The sequence below is a fragment of the Miniopterus schreibersii genome (genome assembly GCF_964146895.1).
Source record: "Miniopterus schreibersii genome assembly, chromosome: 5".
Classification (NCBI taxonomy): domain Eukaryota; kingdom Metazoa; phylum Chordata; class Mammalia; order Chiroptera; family Miniopteridae; genus Miniopterus; species Miniopterus schreibersii.
The window spans coordinates 21,098,107-21,119,196 of NC_138106.1; the positions used below are offsets into that span (position 1 = coordinate 21,098,107).

Sequence of the window (21,090 nt, forward strand, 5' to 3'; positions counted from 1 at the left end):
CAATGTTTCTCTCTCTCTCCCTCCCTCTTCCACTCTTTCTGAAAAAGCAATGGAAAAAAAATATCCTTGGGTGAGGATTTAAAATAAAAGACTCTGAAGCTTCAACAGGTAGAAGAGAGTTGAGGTGAGGAAGACTGAGGGAGGAACATGTTGGATGGGATGATATAAAAAATTCTGTTTTGGACATGTTAAGTTCAAGGTGCCTATTACGCATCCAAATGGAGAATTCAAGGAAAAGTTGGATATGGAAGTCTGGAGTCAAGGGAGAGGACACAGCTGGTCGTCACAGAGCCACACAAGAGCTCTCTTGCGTGACAGGCTCATTTCCAAGGACAGACTCAAAGGCACAGCAACGAAAGAAAACAGGTTTTCAAATGGCAGCAGGGTTCAGTTACAAAAGACCCCCAACCCCCACTCCACTCTAATTTCCACATGCATTTGCTAAAGAGTAGGTATACGCAGTGATATTTACATTTCCTTGCAATTCTAGTTATCATTATAGCTAGATATTTTTATTGGCTATATCCATAATCCTTTTACAGGGTATCCTAATAAATGCAGGGTGTTTATTACTATTCTAGCCAATAAACCATGTGATCCACAAATTTAAAAATAAGTAGTCATCTTTAATTCATCCTTTTAATTTATCACTAGCATAAAACAATCACACTCAACTGATATACTAGAGTGCTATGCAACTATTTTAAAAATGAGATGAATCTGTATGTATTGATATAGAATGATGTGTATAATATGTTAAATGACAAAATGTACACAGCAATATTATATAATTCAATCCCTTTTGTGTAAATAAAAAGGGATGTATATTTAAGTTATTGGATACTAAAATGTTTTTCTGGGAATATATACAAGACGCTTAATGGAGACCTCTGTGAGGATAGGGGCACTGGGATGAAAAAGGAAGCTTTTAATTCTCATTTTATATGTTTCTGTACTGTTTGAAGTTTTTACCATGTTCATAGTATTTTATTTATTTATACATTCATATATTCATTATAGAATTAACTAAGTGATAGGTTTATGGCCCAATTATATTTTCTTCTTTATGCATTTCTGCATTTCTTTAAAAACCTAATAAATGTTCTTTTTTCCTAAGATCACCATTCTCCTTCTCTTTGCAGTCTCTACTACACTTGATCCCCTTCTTATAGTGACCCCCCATTCTACTGATCTTCCACATACTGTACATTATTTTTTCCTTATTTAAAATGGGGCTAATAGTACCTACTTCACAGGTCATGATGAATAAATGAGATAAACATGTAAAATGTACAGTAGAGTGCTGAAACACAGTAAGAACTTAGTAATTGTTACCTATTTGTAGTGCAAATTGCTGTTTTTGTAATTCTGCATATATTCACTCTTAACTACAAAGAATTTCTCCTTGAAACACAGACTCCATCACTCTTAGCTCATGTGGCTTAAATGGGGCCAGCAATGAGACTCAGACTTAAACCAATTAGAGCATTCCATTCCCTTTGCACAGAGACTGTGTTTCACAGATGGCCCAGAATTTTTATTCAAACAAATGATGGGCAAGAAAAACTCTCCTTACCCCCAGTCTTTAATTTTAGAAGATTTGAGGCTGAAGTTACTGTAGCTATCTTACCACAGCAAGGAGACAGCCTGGAGGTGCCAAAGGCCACTATGTAGAGCCTGAGAATAATGCCAAGTAAATGGTATGCAAAGCAGAGCAAAGAAACAAAATCCTGCTGTCGTTGAACACCGTCCAGTTATACTCACCTGATTTTTTGGATATAGAAGCCAATTTTTTTTTTTTCTTAAGACAAACTGGATTGGGTTTTCTGTCACATATCTAAAGTCCTACCAGAGACAATACTATAATTATTTCTTTTTCCTAGATTCTAACATTTTCTGATGCTATTTCTTCTTTACTCACAACCTTAAAAACCTAACCTATTTTTAGTGTTCCAACTATCCTTATAACACTCTCTCATCCTATTTTCTCTCTTGAACTATATTCTCTACCGCTACTGCCTATTTGATATATCTTTCAATAAAGCCCACAGACATGAACAAAAACAAACTCATCTTTCAAAATGGTCCTTCCCAAAAAAATATTCCGCTTCCTCGCTTCCTATTTTTTTCTGTGAAGTAGGTGAGAGTTTTAGCAAGGTTAATGTACTTGGGGGCTTATATAGGGTGACCAAAAAACATGTATACACACTTTAACAGCTGATAGCTCAACTGATGTTTCTTTTCAGCCAGAATACACTTTGAACAAAGGAAATTCATCCTAAAACACTACTGGAAGTTTGAAAATGCAGCCAAAGTACAAACACGGCCTTTATAATTATTCAAAATGTGTATACATTTTGGGGGGACACCCTGTATTATCCAGAGGGGTATTCATTACTATCTGTCCTGTGTCTATATCCAATTTATTAATCTTGAATGATAATCTCTAAGTATTTATACATCACTTACATAAGTTCATGTTTATTTATTCTTTTTTTCCATTTAAAAAAAAGTATCTTTTTTATTTCAGAGAGAGGAAGGGAGAGGGAGAGAGAGATATAGATGAGAGAGTCATTGATTGGCTGCCTTCTGCACGTCCCCTGCTGGGGTTAGAGCCCACAACCAACCCGAGCAGGTGCCCTGGCCCCGAATTGAACCTTGATCTCCTGGATCATAGGTTGATGCTGAACCACTGAGCCACTTGGGCCAGGCTATTTATTCATTTTGATTCATTAATTAATATCTAATTGACTCAAATACAGGATGTACATATGTATACATTTTGGGAGGATACCTTGTATTTACAGTTGCAAACTTGACTAATATTTTTAAACATTTACCCAATCTAAGTTCACTTTATGAAATGTTGTGACCACACTAGAAGGCAGACAAAACATATAATAACGACAAAATCATGCACTTAAAGAAAGAATTGCAAATGTGTATTTTAATTCTAATTCCACCTTTTACCTGAACCTATTTCTTCCTGTGGGTTACAATTTTACTTTTAAAATGTAAAAAGTAAGGGTTCTCTTCCCTGTCTGCCTGAAATTAAAGATAAAGGTTATTAGTAGATGATTTTGGACCAGAAAGATGAGACACTTTCCAAAATGACTATAACCTAGTCCATTTCAATTGGGCCATCCTCTTTTTATAATTAGAAAGTGTTGATTTCATGAGAAGCATCCAAAGTATTGGCAGATGCCAACCAAGTTTTTATTTCTTGTGACCCTCATCTCTTCTTATTCCAAGTGTCTTATTTTCACTCTAGATTTAAGTGTACTCTGTAATTGTTTGTTATGACTGTCTTTTCTTCATTATACAACCTTGTTTAAGAGTATTTTAAAAACCTTTGTTCTGAGTGGGTCATGGTTAGGTTCAACTAAATCAAAAGCTGTCAGTCAATTTATTGATTTATTGAAATTACATTTCTTTCTTATTAATCAAGACCTACCATTATTCACAGCAATTATTAAAGGCAGTAAAACTACAATTTATTTGTGATTTATTTTTCTTCCTATCCCTTCATCACTAATTCAAAGATTCAAACAAAGAATGGTGTCTCACTTTCAAGGTTTACACTCTTAACTTTGTACATTAAAATCTATAAAAGCTATATATTTTATTTCTTCCAAAATGTGTCAGAATGTTTTCCATTCTACTATGTAGAGACTTCTCACCTCCCACATGGAGCACTGTACAGTAATAATCTAACTAAGCAATGCCTGATCTCAGTCTCTTTTGCCTTTAACACATCCCACATAATTCTTTGTTTTATATTTTTTAACAAGTCATTCCTTAGTTCAAAATTTTTCTAATAGATGCCTCCTCCATACCATATCTAAAATCTTTGACATGGCTTTCAAGACCCTTCATAAGCTAACCTTCTTCTAACTTGACATTCCATTATACATCCTTAGCACAGTATCGAATGCTTATAGCATGTGTGCTAGATGAACAGTCATAAACAATCCTATGAGACGGGTATTACATGCTGGTTTTATAAATAAATACTCAGAGAGATTGATAAATTGAGTATATTGTCCAAGCATGTAGCTAAAAAATGATGGGATTTGGGATTCTGTTATCTGTTACATCTTTCTACCATATTGTGCTCTCCCCATATACACAACTCAATTTGGTCTAGTCTTTGCTTTTTCATGGTTGATATCTCTCCAACTCAGGTTTTGCAGTGTTTTACAAACTTCAAAAATCCAAAAGATTTCAGAGGCTCTCAGAGGGAATCCCTTTATCTCCTAGTATGCCTACGGGCCAATTTTTCCCCCTTCAGCTTTATTGTCTGTAGTTTGTCTTATGAAAACAATAAATATAATATATAATATAGTGATTAATAATATGATATAATAATATCAAGTCAATGCTTATTCAAACCGCACCAGTCTCTTACACTTGTGAGTGTCCACACCCCACTTTGAGAATTACTGAACCTGATTTTATGCTCCTCAGAGCAAGCGTCATAATACTTACTTAGAATGACAATATAAATTCATTCATAAAGCAGGTGTATTGGTGCTTTAGTATGCCAGGCACTAAGTGTGCAACATTTTTTTAAAAAAAAAGAGTCTCCTGGTTCTCAATGTCAAGTACATAAGAGTTGCTGAATAAATGCTTCCTGGTGGGGATTAAGAGCATGTTTGAGACTCTGATCAAAGTTCTGGAAAAATTAATTCCCCAGAAAAATGCACACACACAAAATTTTGTATACAATTTGGGAAGAGGGGGTACAGCTATGAACTCCTCTGAAGCCCAATAACCAATCACCAGATCCACAGACTGCAGGTTAAAAACTCAACAACATAACTGAGTTCTCTGGGAACAGGAATACTTGCTTAATAATCCTGATTATGCCTTGCACAATGCGAAGTATACAAAAGAAACTTTAAAATACTTGCTGTCCGATACTTGTAATGATAACCAGATGACGTCGGCAAATGGCTCCTTCCCTGACGGACTTTCAAAAGCCCACCACCCCTGCACTAGCGACACTAACGACCTAACATCAATAATTCGAAATCATTTTGCTATTCACACGTGGACTACACAATCATTCACCAATCCAGGTCTTCCGTTTTCCTTGCTGTCCCTAGGTTTCTCCATATTCTGGGCTTCCTCCGTTGCATCCCAAAAGCTACGTCCAGAGCCCCACTGCCCCCAGGGGAGACGGAAAACAACTGATGCTCCACGCCGTACACACCCTCAAAGCAGGAAAGATGGGATCCAGTGACGGGCACAACTTCCAAACCCTTTCTTCACCACGTCCAAAGGTGAAGAGATTTACCTTAAGTTCCAGGGAAGCGATGGCGACCGCTCTCACAGACCAGTTACCAAGAAGCTTCCCGACCTCCCGTCACCATAGTGACTTCGAAGGAGCTGCGCTCACTCCCTCTTCCCGCGATACTTCCCGCCGCGCGTCACCCGAGCGGGCCTGAGACCCCGCCCCTCAGGGAGCCCGCCCTCGCTTTGAGGGACTTTATTGGACGACTGAGCCCCGCCTCCAGTTGTGGGCGGAACCCTACTCACTTTTTTCTTCTTTCAAAACTCGCCTTGTCGGGGTTTTTTGTAATATTTTTATAAGATGCCGTTTCCGTAAGTTCCGGGGAAAACACTGTTTCGCTCTTCCTTTCGCTTAGTAGAAACGTCCCACGTCGCCTGGGTGCCCCCCCCCCCATCCAGCAGTTCGCGCATGTGTGTAAGCGACTAGAATATGGCGATGATAATCGCCGCACTTTTTTTCAAATTAGTGATTCCCAGAAAGCATTGCGCACATTTGTAACGAATTTCCGTTCGAGTTTGTATTTTAGGCGCCATTTTCGAGTGAAGGACCCGGAGCCGAGACACCGGTAGGAGCGGGGGGTTTATACAGCCGTTTCCAGCCTTGGTCTGAGTGGACTGTTCCGCAGGTAAAGTACATCTTTTCCTGATCAGGTTGTCATACTCTCACTTCCTACCCCGTCCGCGCGCGTCCGGAAAGTACAGGCCTTGAGCTGGAGCAGCCGAAGTCTGCGCCGAGGCTGTCGCCGGGAGGTTTCGCTCGCTGTCACCCCTCCCCCCTCGGCCGCTCCCCGGCAGTCGGGGCTTCCGCGCGCTTCTCCCGGGCGCCACTTCTCTGAGCTACTTGGGCGTCGCTTGTGGTGGGAGTAGGGGTTCTGAGCCTCGCGGATCGCAGAAATTCTGGGGTCTGTCGGGGAAAGGGCGTCTCCCCCGGCCCCCTGCCCTTCTCTCTTCTCAAGAAACTAATCACCGGGTCTTAGCCCTTACTGGTGACCTTTCGTAGTTCATTATCCAACGGGATTCCCCTGCGCGCCCCGGAGGGACAAACCCCGGGCACCCCAGATGATTGAGCCGGAGCAGGCGTCGCCGGCGTCCGATTTGGAAGCGGGGAGTTTTCCGCCGAGCCTCCAGCCGCCCTCCCAGTCGGGCTGTAGAGAGACCTCGAAGCCCCCGAGCCGTCCACGGCGCCGAGGGCTAATGGCGGGGAAAGGACTGTGGGCTGCGAGCCGCCCGTTAGCCTTCTGCTTTAGGAAGAGTCAATAGCCCCTCGAAGCTGAAGCGAATACGAACTCCTCGAAGTCCGTGCGCTTGCATCCCTAGCCCCGGGAGCGTGGGAATGTTAGTAAATGCGAGCGTATGGAAGTTACTTCGTTTAGAAATTACATTCAGATAAACCTATACACTTGTGCTGTGGGCGACGGAGGTGAGTGGGGCATTAAAGAATAAAAAGAACCTAAGCAGCTGCTCCATCGTTGCTCGATTTCCAGGCACGTCTAGTTTCCCCGTTTGCTTAGGACTTGCTTAAGAACACAAATCCCGCTTCCTTAGCGCTTAGGTTTTTTTGTGCCTTCTTTCTCGAGGACCCGCTGGCGTTGAGCAGGGTTTTTAAAACAGGCTCTTGGAAACGGGTGGACGGAGTTTTTCCCCGAGTGGGACGGGGTGGAGGCTTAGCCGTCCCGCCGCGGGATCCTGCGGGGAACGTGCGTGGCCGTGCGGCAGGTGGGCTCACTTGCTGCTCTCACCCGGCCCCAGCGACCATGCCCCGTAAAGGCGCCCAGCCCTCCACCGCCCGGCGCAGAGACGACTGGCCGCCGCAGTCCCCGGACGGCGCCAGCAGCGACGCGGAGTCCGAGCCGCCGCCCGGCCGCGCCGGGAGCCCGGCCCCTGCTGTCGCAGGTGAGTAGTCCGCCGAGACTCTGCGGGAAAGCTCGCGGGGGGACCCCAAGGGGTCCGCGCCCAACCCAGGACTGGCTGGTTTTATTTAGCGTGGACGAGAGGGGCTGCGGAGTTGACGTCTGAAGTTCGCGTGCGGGTCGGGTAGGCCAGCTCAAGAGAGCGATTTGGCGATTTTCAGAGATAAGACTGCAGTTTCAGTGTAGCGGTGCTGGAGGGGATGGGGGCGAGTAAATGGCGTCAGTTGTGAATTTCTGTTTATGGCCTTATTTCCGCGGAAATTGGTACGGTCAGCCTATAGCCAGTGAACTTTTTTTCAGGAAGAATCAACATGACTATGTTAATATGATAAGTTGCTTGACCCTAACTAACCTCACTTCCGTGGTCTTAAAATGCGATTAAAGAGAAGATGATAATTTACTCTAAACCACCGTAGCATTTGTGAGTCTAGTAATTGGATGACATTATGAAACGCCTGTGACAGTTTGCAGTGGAGCTCGGAAGTGTCCAAAGTTAAGTTTCCAGGTGCTCAAAGAGAGGAAGAGAGTTGGAGCTAGATCCTTAGGATGTAACCACCGAATTAGGCGAAGAGCAGGGAATCAAGTTGTTTTGATTTACCCAGATTTGCTTCATGATGGATGTAGTGTTCTGACTCCTAAGAGGTATATTTTTATAGAATTTTGTGCCGGTCGGCATTTCTTTCACTTTAAAAAAAAAAAATAAAACCAAGATGAAAGATTCTCACTGCCTGTGAGCTTAGGATAATACTATTTAAGTGGAAAATAGAGATTTGCAGGTTTCCTAAATAACATTTCTCCAGAGATTAGCAGGCCCTAGTTCTCAGAAGGAATTGTACTAATGTAGGCTTTTTTTCCCCCTTGCCTTGCCTTTGACTGACTTAGAGACTCCAAGTGAGGAAATTGATAATAGAAGTTTAGAAGAGATTTTGAATAGCATCCCTCCTCCCCCGCCTCCAGCAATGACCAATGAAGCTGGAGCTCCTCGACTTATGATAACTCATATTGTAAACCAGAACTTCAAATCTTATGCTGGAGAAAAAATTCTGGGACCTTTTCATAAGGTATTTGACCATTTTAAGTAACTATTGAAAGATAGTGAGTCTTTATTACAAGATGTTTCAATTTTGTAACTATTAAATTTATCCTGATTGATACACACCTGGTACATTTTCTTTGCTTTTTAACAACAAAATCTCTTTTGTTTTATCTAATTATTTTTAGTACCTCTTAACCTATTATAAAGTTCTCACTGAATAGAATTGGTGAGTTTTTGGTCGAAGGGAGTATTTTCTCTTTACTATTAGAATGAATTTTGTAAAAAATTAGAATTAGAATGTAGTATTTTTTAAAGTGTGGAAGCTTGTGACAGGAGTAAGAAATCAAGTTGTGTTATCTTGTAGCAATGAAAACTTTTGGATGCTCATAGATGTGCTGCAAGTTAAAAAAATCAAGCCGTTTAACATCAGTAGTATGACCTTTTAAACTTCACTTTAATTTTTTTTTCTGTCCTTTTTATGCAGCGCTTTTCCTGTATTATTGGGCCAAATGGCAGTGGCAAATCCAATGTTATTGATTCTATGCTTTTTGTGTTTGGCTATCGAGCACAAAAAATAAGATCTAAAAAACTCTCAGTACTAATACACAATTCTGATGAACACAAGGATATTCAGAGTTGTACTGTAGAAGTTCATTTTCAAAAGATAATTGATAAGGTAAGAGACTTTGGCTGTTTAGTACTTGCAACTTCAAGTAAGGAATACAAAGTATTTTAGTACATTGCATATTTTATTATTTTTGACTTAAATTTGGTTTCAAAAGTTAGTATATAAAGCAGAACAGATTGTTGATTTAATTACCTCCATGACCATATTTTCTTTTTGAGGAGTGGTGGAGGTAGCTTTTAAACTTAAAATATTAAAATTTTTAGCCAGGGAAATTAATTTTAAGTAGCTCATAGTAGTAGTTAGTGTGTACCTTTTTGGAATAAAAAATCAAGTGGTTTTTAGTATTCTGAGTGCCAAATAGGCATTCTTTTACTATAAATTTTTGGTTCATTTTTACAGTTATATTTTTATTGCCTTCAGATAAATTACCTAAACTTGAAAATGTAATAGTTGGCTAATTTTACCATTTCTGTTATTTCAGTTCACGTGAAATTTAATGTTGTTAGTAGTCCTGTGTATCTGATGTGAAAGAGCTTTGCTTCCGTTTGAACTACCCTTTTAAAACAGGAGAAGGGTCAAGCTAATATGTTTGTTTTCTAGAAAAGGAGGCAATTATAGGTAAAATGTCTATTTAGATTATTTAGACTGTTTTGTTGGTATAGGTTTTTTTCTCTTCTGATTAATAATTAACTTTGGAAATTCATGGTTCAAAAATGACTGGCCAGAACCTAAAAATATAGAGAACAACGAGAAGGGATGTGACTTGGCTTGTAGGTTTTGTTTTAAATTTTTTTTTAATATAAAAGGTTTTAAATCTACACAGTGGAATCTCTTTTAATTTGTCTCTTAAGTTTTTATTGTACAATTTGAATTGGAAAGAGATCGCTAATAAATGGGATTTGATTCCATTGCCCATTACATTTGATTTGTGTAAATTTTAAGTCATAATTTCGAAGTGACATAGCTTTTAAGGGGAAGTGTTTTAATAAAGTAGATTTTGTACTTCACTTATTTTTTTTAATTTGGGTTATTTAAATGTGGGGATATAGTTGTCAACTTTTTACAATTCTTTTTACCTTTTATTAATGGTATTTTTCCCTCCCCCCCAAAAAAAAACAAACACTAAGCCGTATCACCTTGTTACTGCCTTCCTTTTTTCCTTGAATCATCCTTTGCAGCTTTTTTTAATGGACTAGTAATTTAATCTGTCAACATGATATAACTGTGTGAGTTTGTTTTGGATATAGTCAGATTCTTGTCCCCCTTCATCAACTCTTTTCTCGGTAAAATGTTTTTAGGCTTGTTTGGAGGTGGGTGTTTTGTTTTGTTTTGTTTTTGTTTATTTGATTTGGCTTTTTGTTTTTTGTGACCTCTGAGAAAGGAATCACACAACTTTGAAAAGTATTCTTTGCTAAGAAGGTTCTTTCTGAGAACTATTGCCAGTTTATGTGCATGTTCTTTGAAATTTTTAATCCATAGAATTAGTTTCAATATGAAGTGAGTAAAATTTAGAACAGACAAAATACCAACAATTGTTTTCTGGTTTTGTTTTTCCTCAAAACAGGAAGGGAATGATTATGAAGTCATTCCTAACAGTAACTTCTATGTATCCAGGACGGCCTACAGAGATAATACTTCTGTCTATCACATAAGTGGGAAGAAGAAGACATTTAAGGATGTTGGAAATCTTCTTCGAAGCCATGGAATTGACTTGGACCATAACAGATTTTTAATCTTGCAGGTAAGTTTATTAAAGACTTTAGAGGTTCTCTTACTACTGTTACTTTTTTTTCCTTCTTTTTCAATAAAGTTTAGGGGGATTTCCCTGTTGGATGAATCCTGTATTTTTGAGGCCTTAAAGTACTGTAGCAGCACATCATGGTTTACATACTACAGTCAAGATGCGAATCATTATTTGCTGCTCTAGAAATTTAAGGAAATTCATTCAAAACTATATTTTCATCATCAGATGCTCATGTTTGGATGAACTGACATACTTGTTCCGCTCTAGCAGCACGTAAATATTGGCGTAGTGAAATAAATATTAAACACCAATATTATTGTGCTGCTTTAGCGTGACAGGGATATAGCAACTATTTATCATTTTTGTTTGTATTTCCCTTTCAGGTAACATTTTAAATGAGATTCATTATCTACTACTAGTTATTTTCCTTTACTTTTGTTCTTATTATCTCCACTAGTATTATATAGCATAAAAAGAAGAGAAAAGACTCTGTACACTTGGTGTTTGCTGAATTTACCTGAGTACCTAGCTAATTTAATTTAATCTCTTTTTTAACACTTAGAATGGTTAACTAAAAGCTTACTCAAGTTGGTTTTTTGTTTTGGTTAGAATGGATGTCCTACTTGAACCAGTATTGGAAGATCAGAGAATAACTGATATTTCATTCTGAAATATCACAACTCTTAAAGTTTTTTTAAAGGGGCATAAAATTAAGTACCTGGCTTTAAGTTGATTTTTATTAGAAACCCTGTATTCTCTCTTTGAGTAAGGATGTATTCTAGCAGCATTGCTTTGTAAGAAAAATCCCTTCTTTTTATTCTTTATGTGTTTCCTTTTTAAAAACTTTTTAGTGTAAAGCATAGCTTTATCAGATGTATTAAAAATTTTTTTTTCCTTGAGGCTATCTTTTTGTGTCCTGTCCAAAATCACCAAGAGTATCATAATTAAAACTATATTGTGGTGTAGAAATAGCCACTAATATTCTTTAGTATCTTGTCCTATTGATTTTACACGAAGTTGGGAATTTTTATTTGATACTAAAAGTTTTGTTCAAAAGGAAATACTGCTTTTAGACATGCGTGGTGTATGTACAAGGTAAACCAGAATCATTCTGAAATGACCTATATTAATACCTTTGTTACCAGGCACAGTACATTTGTAATACTTCTATAACCCAAACTTATTTTAAAAAGAATGTTGGGAAATCAGCTCTAGATATATTTTTAAACAAGATTGAATTAACACAAGTGTGGAATTAAAGCTTTGTGGGTTTATAAAAAATCAAATTTAACTGTTTTATGGACTTTTACGTTCTGAGATTGGGTTTGGTTAATTATGAATAAAAAGTTATGTTCCTTTATAATACTAAGTTTGATGATACCATTTTGCAGGAACCTATACTTGTGTTTTTATCTTTTGTTTATAATTTACTATTATCCTGGGATAAACTTTTACACATAAGCAAAGGCATCAAAATAAATTGGGCTGTATTTTAACCTTTGTAAGGGTAATTCTTTTTCCTTTGTGCAGCCTCTCTCCATAATTCAGTAATAAAGGAAGCTAAATACAGTAACAGCTTTCCCAAAAAAGTAAATAAGAATAATCTTTAAATTGTCAACTTTATATTAAATATGTTCTTCTGAAGTACCTAAGATGCTTAAGCTATTTTGCCCTCATGATAATCTCAATCTTTTTATATCATCTTAACAATTGTTTTAAACATTTTTAATACCAAGGTAAACTTTCCAAGTTAACAGATTAAATTTTGTTTGATTAAGCTTATAAGAACTTTAGGAACTTGCCTGTTAGGAAGAAGAAAGAGAGATTGGACTAGGTAGAACTAATGATGCCCTATTTTAAAGTTAGGGAAAGTTGCAGTGGTTTCTATGGATTTTTGTTTAGTTCCTTATCAAAATCTTAGACTTCTGTACTAGAGATATAAAGTATTTGAACGTAAGTAAGAATGTTGTTTTTATTACTTTCCCTCCCTCTGAATAACATTTATCTTAAAATTTGGCTGTGGTTTGGGAGGTTGGAAATGTGGAGACATAATATCACCATCCAAGACATACGTGATTACTTTGAATAAAATGTATAGACTGGCCAGTGGTCATGTTCAAATGAAGTCCATAAGGGTAAAATTTTTTTTTTTTTTTTTACAATGTTTATGTTGTTTTAGTAAATTCTTCAAGAAAGCATTTCTCATATTAGATCCATTTAAAATTTAATCATTTGACCACTCAAATGAGTACCTAATAAGGTAGTATTCTAAGATGCTATAAATGATACAAAGATGGTTAAACCCTTTCTTGTCCTTAGGGGCACTTATATATACATGCTTTCAAGAAGTTTTAGATTATAATTGACCATTATACTTTCTATATTTATATATTTATTCATTTACATACTCCTGATTTGGGAGCTTTTGTTCCATTATAATAACTATTGGTGCAAACAAGTAGGGTTTTATTAGCTCTATAAAGCATTTCATGATGACTATGACTTACTAGGTTTAGTTGGTTTGGATGCATGTGCTCCATTCAAGGTTAGAAGAATAATGATAACCCTTGGGTTGCATTAATGATTACTGTCTCAGGAGTGTTTTTTTGTAAACACCTGAAAAGCTACAGCAATTAACACAATTTTACTTTTGTCAAAGTTTTTTAACTTCATATGCTTTGTGTTTATATTATAAAACCTAAATTAAAATTTAAAACAAGAACCAAGTTTTTTTCTTATTGTTTAAGAATTTGGAGATTAGATTAACTTAGGTCTGAGTTGTTGCCTGTCCATCTCTTTCTTTCCAGGATAGTTCTCCTAAGTCTGGCATGACACACAGACTATTTGGGTTCTAGTCTTTAAGCCTATCAATAATACTTCTGTTATCCAAAAGTATCGTGTTCAACAGCCTCAACTATGAAAGAAAACAGGCTATCCGTAAGCAACCAGAAGAGATATAAGATAAAGGACAATAATTTACAGTGAAAATGGAGAAAATAAAAAGATTAATACAAAATAAAAATTTAAAGTTCAGTAATCCTGAGCCATTTAATTTTGATGCAAACACCCATATTTATCTTAAGAATCTTTAGGCCTTATTTAGGGAAGCAGTTTATTATAACTATATACTTGAGTTCTTGTGGTTTGTACTTTTGCTAAAAATTTGGATTTTATTGAATAAGAATAAAGAGTGTCATACCTATTCATTCCTCTTAGATTTTTACATTGTATCCCTGTAAATTATATTATCAAAGAATGGCACAGTTAAGTCACAGTATCCATCCACTTCAATAAGTTAAGATTTAAGTCTCTGTGTTACAAATATTCTCTTGAAGTATGTTTGCTATTTCTGTTACTCTTAAAAACCACAATTCATACATTCCACAGTTGTTTAATTTCTCTGATATAGTTTAACATAATTTAAAATATGTTAAAATATACAGACTATATTAAAATATAGTCTGTAGTAAATAACAACAACAAAAAGTGTTTAAGAACTTATGTATAAGCTGTAGAAACTAGAGGTAACAGTATAGAGGCCTATAAAACTTTGCCAGCTTCAGATGCTAGAATTGTAGCTACTTGAAGAAACATTTTTTTTTTTGGTCATCATGTTAACACTATTTGTGAGCCTTGGTATGGAAGGGTGACTTTAAAATCAGGTTGGTGCTTTAAAATTATCTCTGAAATATATTGAACTTATTGCCCTAAATTAAAACGATACTATTATAATTTCCTATGGGGTAGGTAAGATTTCTGAAGAATAAAGATGTGGTCCTGTGGGCACAGACTATCAACTCACAGATTATATATGAAGTGGCACAAAGTGGAAAAAGAAGCAAGAAAGCAAGTAGTAGCAGGTGGTAAAGTAGGCAAAAGACATCAAGGAGCAGAGCCACAAGAAAGGTCCAAGGTTGTCATTGGGGTGCCATAGCAGCCCTAACAGTCAGGTGACAAGTAGAGGCCTAAATGCTGTAATAGCTTGTCGATTCATTAGTGTTCATCTGATAATAACTGGTAAAAAAAAAAATTTGATTGCCATATAATAAAATAATCTAAAACAATGTTATGTGGGACTTGAGGTGAAACTATTTTGATTCATAAGTGTCCTTGTCTTTCACTTTAATATTTATTTTCAAGTGGGCAACCTTGTTAGAATAAAATCAAATTATAACTGTATATCCTTCATTTTAATTGGGGTAGAGGAAGGAGGAACAAATAACCAAAAACAACTAACCACTGTACCCAAAGCTGGCGGTCTGCTAATAGAGGTGTTCCATCTCCTCAGCGAGTAATTTGGTCAGGAAAAGCATGATATCTTTAGGAATGTTTGTATCACTGTAAACTGTGTACTAAATTCCAACTTTTGATTATCTGAAAAATATATACTAAAATAATGTGACCATCTGAGTCAGGTATCTAAGTTCATGGCACAGTTTTAACATCAGGTGTTAGCTATTTGTTACTTGTATTATAATTCTAAGATTTAAACAAGTAGACCCATGGCTTTCAGCTGAGGGTGGTTTTTCGTGGAGACAGTCTAGGCTATTGTAGCTGTGGGGACTATAGCTGCGGGAGAGGAGATGCGACTGTCATTAGTGGCTCCAGGTCAGAGATACTATTAAACATCATAAGATGCCCAGCATAGCTCTCCATAACACGAAATACCTAGCACAAAATGTTAGTAGTGTCTCTGTTGATAAACCCTGCCTAGATAAAAATTTTGAGTAAGACTCAGCTTCTTCAATGGCTGGAATTTACCCACGTTGTAATCCAAAGCTTCGGACATTTTTCCAGGCTTAAATCTTGACTAAAACTTAAACTATTGCTGCAAATATTTGGAAAGAACTGATCATTGAAAGCAGAATAAAATAGATACTTAATGTAAATAAATACATATTTTAGGTTAAACTAATTTATTTAAAACACTGATTCATATATACTGAAGATTACAGAAAATCTAAGCAGGCTCTTTGGAAAACATTTCACTTTGTATTTGATAATCATGTGCTGCTGTGTTGTCAAAGTAGAAAATGTGATGAGTATAAATATTAAAAATTATTCTTTTCAATGGGTAGATTAAAAATTACTTTATCCCTTTTTTTTACTTTTTATAGTTATGTTGAGGCTTTTTGGTAAATATGCTTTGTCATAAGCAAGTCTTACTCCAAATTTTTAGGATTCACTCATAAATAAATATTTTAAATATTTAAATTGAGAAAGTAATATGTTCTTTTTAAGGTGTAAATTTTTTCCTTTTTTTTTTTTTTTTTTTTTTGCCTTTGCTAGTTTTTCTAAAATAAAGGGTTTGGGGTTTTTTTCTATTTGCCTGTCCCTTCTGTTGTACAGAGAACAAGCAGACTACTGTGAAGTAAAGTTGCAACATTTTGTCTGAGCATGTTTAGACAAAATTTTCTCCATCATCAAACTAAATGGCTGCCTGGTAGTCAGCCTTGAAGGCTACTGATTGTGGATTTCTTTCTTCTTTTGTTTGTAATTAAACTGCATAAATACTAATACATGATGTTATTCTAAGATCTTAATTATAGTTCAAATTTTTATACTAATGATTACAAACAAAAGTTTTTCAATGTCATATATCAGGACCTTTAGTTTTTAGTCAGTTGGGTTTCTTCTATTACCATGATAAATAGGTCATTTCCTTTTCTAGTTAATAGACTTGCTTTTAAAAATTAGAACATTAAGTTTGAGACATCCTTATGAAGCCCAGCACTTGTAGAGAAGGTTTAATAATACTAGCTACCTTGAGACAGGATTTCTACTACAGTATAACCATGAAAGGTCTTTTTGAAAATTCTTGGTTTTAAAACAGGAGCTCTAATTATGATATTAACATTGATAATGTTGCCACAATAATCGAATTGTAGGTTATATGAATAACCTTGCTGAATCTTGCTTAGTAGAAAAGTTAATAGTTTTATTTATACTGAATGAACTTCGTAGACGGAATCTTCCTTTGCCTCTGTGTGTATATGTGGGTATATACTATAAGAGTTTATGTAAGGGAGTATAAACATATATTTCTTACCCCCTTGGGTAAAATTAAAACTCTTAAGAATATCAATGGAAAGAACATTTTATTTGTATCTTATTTAATCTCTAAACTATTGATTTACAATATTTATTTGTTCATAACTATTGGATTTGCTAATTGTTCCTAACTTTCAGTTTAAGATTGATGTAGCTAAACACACAATGAGTGTGAAATATGACTTCTTTTAAAGGGTGAAGTTGAGCAAATTGCTATGATGAAACCAAAAGGCCAGACTGAACATGATGAGGGTATGCTTGAATATTTAGAAGATATAATTGGTTCTGGACGGCTAAATGAACCTATTAAAGTCTTGTGTCGGAGAGTTGAAATATTAAATGAACACAGAGGAGAGAAGGTGAATCTTTTGTAGACTTTTGTTGTAATCAGAATGTTTCATTTATTAACAAATTTTACTGAATCAAATATTCAAATTATAATAGATTATAATTATTGAAAAATGTTTACCATTTTAGATTGAATTTTATGTTTTTCATTGACATTGTTTTATTAATGAAGTTTATGTTTTATCTAATTTTGGCATATTTTAAGTTCAGATTTTACATTTGAAGTGTTTTTTAACAATCTCTACACTATTAATTTTTGTAGTTAAACAGAGTTAAGATGGTGGAAAAGGAAAAAGATGCCTTAGAAGGAGAGAAAAACATAGCAATTGAATTTCTTACCTTGGAAAATGAAATATTTAGAAAAAAGAATCATGTTTGTCAATATTACATGTAAGTACCTTAATTTATTAATTTTTATATTAATTTCTGACATTAAGTCAAATCCGCTTCTCTTTTCCTATATTAAAAAGATGTGAAGACTGCAGTAAGAAATTCTAAAAATTGTTTTATATGATGAATTCATTAAATTGGGGTTGTTTACCATAGTACTGAAGTTGACTTTAAAGTATCCTACTTTAAATTGGGAAGTGGGTTCACAAGTATGTATTACTATACTTAATAGTTTTACGTAAATTTTTTCATTCATGTGACAGATCTAATTTTGTTTATGTGGAACCTATTTTGTTCCTAATTCTAGTCTTGACCCTGGGTTGGTTGCGTGTTCCCCCCCTTCCTCCACACATATCTCCCAATAGCCCCAGGTAATTGTAAATTGACTGTAGTTAAGAATATTTTAGAAACATCTGGTTTTACTAAAATAGTTACATAATTTTAGAAATGGCATTTTAGGATCTCCGATTTCTTTTTTTCTCCCTCTAGTCATGATCTACAGAAACGAATTGCTGAAATGGAAACTCAGAAGGAAAAAATTAATGAAGATACCAAAGAAATTAATGAGAAGAGCAGTATATTATCAAATGAAATGAAAGCTAAGACTAAAGCTGTGAAAGATGTAGAGAAGTAATGATTTTTTTTGAAAGCACTAGAAGTATTTTAATTCAGTTAATTTTATTAAACCTGTATGTGTGTGTGTCTATAAACTTGCTGGCAGCACAAAAGTGTAATACATTTGCCAGCATATAAAATGGTCTCCTTTTGCAGACGAAAACGAAACATTTAATTGCCCTGCATCCAGTATTTGAGTGCTCAATGCTGAAATCTTAAAATAATGGAGGATGCTACCCCCTTGTGGCAGAACTCCATAACACAAAACCTCACAGGAAAAACAAGTATTTAATCTGACAGATGGTTTTAAGAATATAGAGTCTGCATATCTAATTGAGGTAGAATTGGGGTTATTTTAGTAGGTGTTTTGTTTTGTTTTGTTTTGTTCTTTAATTTTGTTCATGACCTTTTTCTGTGCCAATATTTAATGAAACCAATATCTCTTACCTATGTGATTTTTCTTTTTTATTCTCTTAAGTTTTACGATGAAATATATATATTTTAATATATCTTTATTGATTTCAGAGAGAGAAAAGGAGAGGGAGAGAGAGAAACATCAATGATGATAGAGTCATTGATTGCTGCCTAGCCCGCAACCCGGGCATGTGCCCTGACTGGGAATCAAACCCCGATTGCCTGGATCCTAGGTTGACGCTCAACCGCTGAGCCATGCCCGTCCGGGCACAATAAAATATTTTTATACCTAGACTCATAGTCCCTGGGAAATACAGTATTTCCCATCCAGCTTAGAAGGGCAAAATAGCTCTCATAATCACTTAATGACATCCTCAAATATGGGGGGAAGGTAGGATCGGCTTGAAAATAGGTCATTTTAGAGTCCTACCTTATAAGAGCTTGGCTACATTTACAGAGCAAATGTCCCAGGCAGGGTATAAAATGGCTTTAAGTACCTGGATATCAAAAATAGTGACTGATCATTTTCTTGCTTTGCTAGGAAACTGAATAAAATTACAAAATATATTGAGGAGGTCAAAGAAAAATTTACACAGCTAGACTTGGAAGATGTTAAAGTTAGGGAAAAATTAAAACATGCTTCAAGTAAGGCAAAAAAACTGGAGAAACAACTTCAAAAAGATAAAGAAAAGGTAGGTTTTAGAAAAAAATTATTAAAATTTACTATCTGCATATCGGATCTGGGTTTTTTTATAGATGTGTTTGCCCCTTATTACCTAAGAGAATGCACTGGGATTCTGAACATTAAGTATTTAAGATTTATCTTTGAACCTGATTTTTTTCCCCTAAAACATTCATTGATTTTTGAGTTTTAGAGCATATTTTTCTATGATATACATTGTTGAGGAAACATTTGCCAAATCAGCAATTCTCTTTTGGTGATAGATAAAACAATTTTCTTTATTCTAGGATAGTGGTTTAAAAAGATATTTTTGGTTATGTGTTATAGACAAAAATATTACCTCCCTCCTACAAAAATTAAATTGAGTTCCTCCTTAAAAAGGGGGGAAGGGGAAGCTGGTAATTTACAAGGTTTCAAAAAAAAAAAAAAAGACGAACTTTGGACCGGAATGTGTAAGTTGCTAGTGGTCAGACTCTAATAATTAATTAGGGGCTTTTTCAAACTATGCTCATAGCTCTATCAGATACAAATAGATATGACACCTAAATCCCCTTCCCCTAAAAAGCTTTTTATCATGTAATTATATAGTAATAATAATATTGACTTTGTTTTACCTTATAAGTATTTTCTAAATGCTTTTGTTCACAAAATACTTTCTGCTTGGTATGATAACAAGTTTTATGTTAATCAGAGTTTGAGGAACTCCATTTAGGGAAATGTTGAACTTCTCTAGTACTAGATCATCAGAACAACAAAAATACCATATGGATTTGGGAGTAACCCCTAAATTGGACAGATAGCCAAATGTAACTGAGAGGGATTAGCCTTTAGGCATTAAATGTTGGTAAGTGGTTATTATCAGATAGTAGTAATGGAATAAAATATTAGTCCTGCATGGTGCCTCTAGAAGGGTAAAGTTGTGAAAGATCTTAGGATTTGAGGGAAGCTGTGGCTGTAAAGGTAATTCATGGTAAGTTATAATATACCATGATGGATGGTTTAAGAAGCCTCATGTAGTTTGAGCATTTTAATAGGTGAAAGGATAATTATTGCCTGATATTGGAACAGAAGGAAGAAAGACCTAATTCCCAGTCAGGGAGAATTTTCTTCATAAGGAATCAGGATTCATAGAATTAGCTTTACCATTAGACTGAGAGAATATAGAAATTTCAGTAAGTGAAATGTTGAGAGTGTCAGCCTAAGGCATATGCTCCTACAACTTTAATTTGTTTTATAATCTCAGGTAGAAGAATTTGAAAGTATACCTGCCAAGAGTAAGAATATCATAACTGAGACAACAACTAGAAAGAATACCCTTGAGAAGGAAAAAGAGAAAGAAGAAGAAAAATTAAAGGAAGTGATGGATAGCCTTAAACAGGAAACACAAGGGCTTCAGAAAGAAAAAGAAGTAAGATCTCATCACTTGGTGTTTATTTTGGTGACTTTTTTTAACTCTGTTGTTTTTGTAGTAATAGTAAAAACTGACTTGTTAGAAGAAAAAGTTTGGACTTTTAATATCTAACATTCCTAAGAATAGCCTATACTCTTTCTTTTCTGCTTTCCCATTGAAAAAAAAATTAACTGAATCAGAATTTATAGTGGTTGCAGAAAGTGTACTACATCAATTACTTTGTTATATATGCCATTCTTTGTTGAGCCTGTTGATTTTATCATCATATTTTCTTTTTCATCCTCAAATTATTTTCTTGGTAACTTAATTGGTAACCACCCATAAAAACTTGGAACCACACTAACCACAGGTTGACATCTCCTTTCTTTGCTTCTATAGCTCTTATGTAATAGTTCAAAGCTACAGCCCTTGTATAAGTTCTTGATTCAAGTCATCTCTGATCTTGTGCAGGTTATGTAACAAGAATATTATAAGCACAAAATTTAGCTGTCTTTGTTTATATTCACCATAGTTTTTTTTTTGACAACACTGAGCATGTTAAATTGGTATTTTAATAGATAATGGTA

General features: G+C 35.5%; 2 protein-coding genes across 8 annotated transcripts in view; one reads left to right on the plus strand and one right to left on the minus strand.

Annotated features, from left to right (window-relative positions):
- Positions 1-5,672, minus strand: part of IFT80 (intraflagellar transport 80) — an 82,478-nt gene extending 76,806 nt beyond the window's left edge. Inside the window, exon 1 of one of the 5 annotated variants that reach the window (XM_081138090.1) lies at positions 5,542-5,672. The gene's annotated coding sequence lies outside the window, so the exon portion shown is untranslated. Of the gene's footprint in view, positions 1-5,215; positions 5,416-5,541 lie in introns of those variants that run through there. The other 4 variants (XM_081138087.1, XM_081138091.1, XM_081138089.1 and 1 more) reach the window with 4 other exon arrangements.
- SMC4 (structural maintenance of chromosomes 4) overlaps positions 5,547-21,090 on the plus strand; it is a 37,784-nt gene continuing 22,240 nt past the window's right edge. The window contains exons 1-11 of one of the 3 annotated variants that reach the window (XM_081138084.1): positions 5,547-5,710; positions 5,823-5,921; positions 6,873-7,188; positions 8,088-8,266; positions 8,726-8,917; positions 10,434-10,610; positions 16,859-17,023; positions 17,275-17,402; positions 17,892-18,032; positions 18,973-19,123; positions 20,357-20,521. In XM_081138084.1, coding sequence (XP_080994210.1) covers positions 5,705-5,710; positions 5,823-5,921; positions 6,873-7,188; positions 8,088-8,266; positions 8,726-8,917; positions 10,434-10,610; positions 16,859-17,023; positions 17,275-17,402; positions 17,892-18,032; positions 18,973-19,123; positions 20,357-20,521 — 1,719 coding nt within the window. In that variant the 5' untranslated portion in view covers positions 5,547-5,704. Of the gene's footprint in view, positions 5,711-5,822; positions 5,922-6,872; positions 7,189-8,087; positions 8,267-8,725; positions 8,918-10,433; positions 10,611-16,858; positions 17,024-17,274; positions 17,403-17,891; positions 18,033-18,972; positions 19,124-20,356; positions 20,522-21,090 lie in introns of those variants that run through there. The other 2 variants (XM_081138085.1, XM_081138086.1) reach the window with 2 other exon arrangements.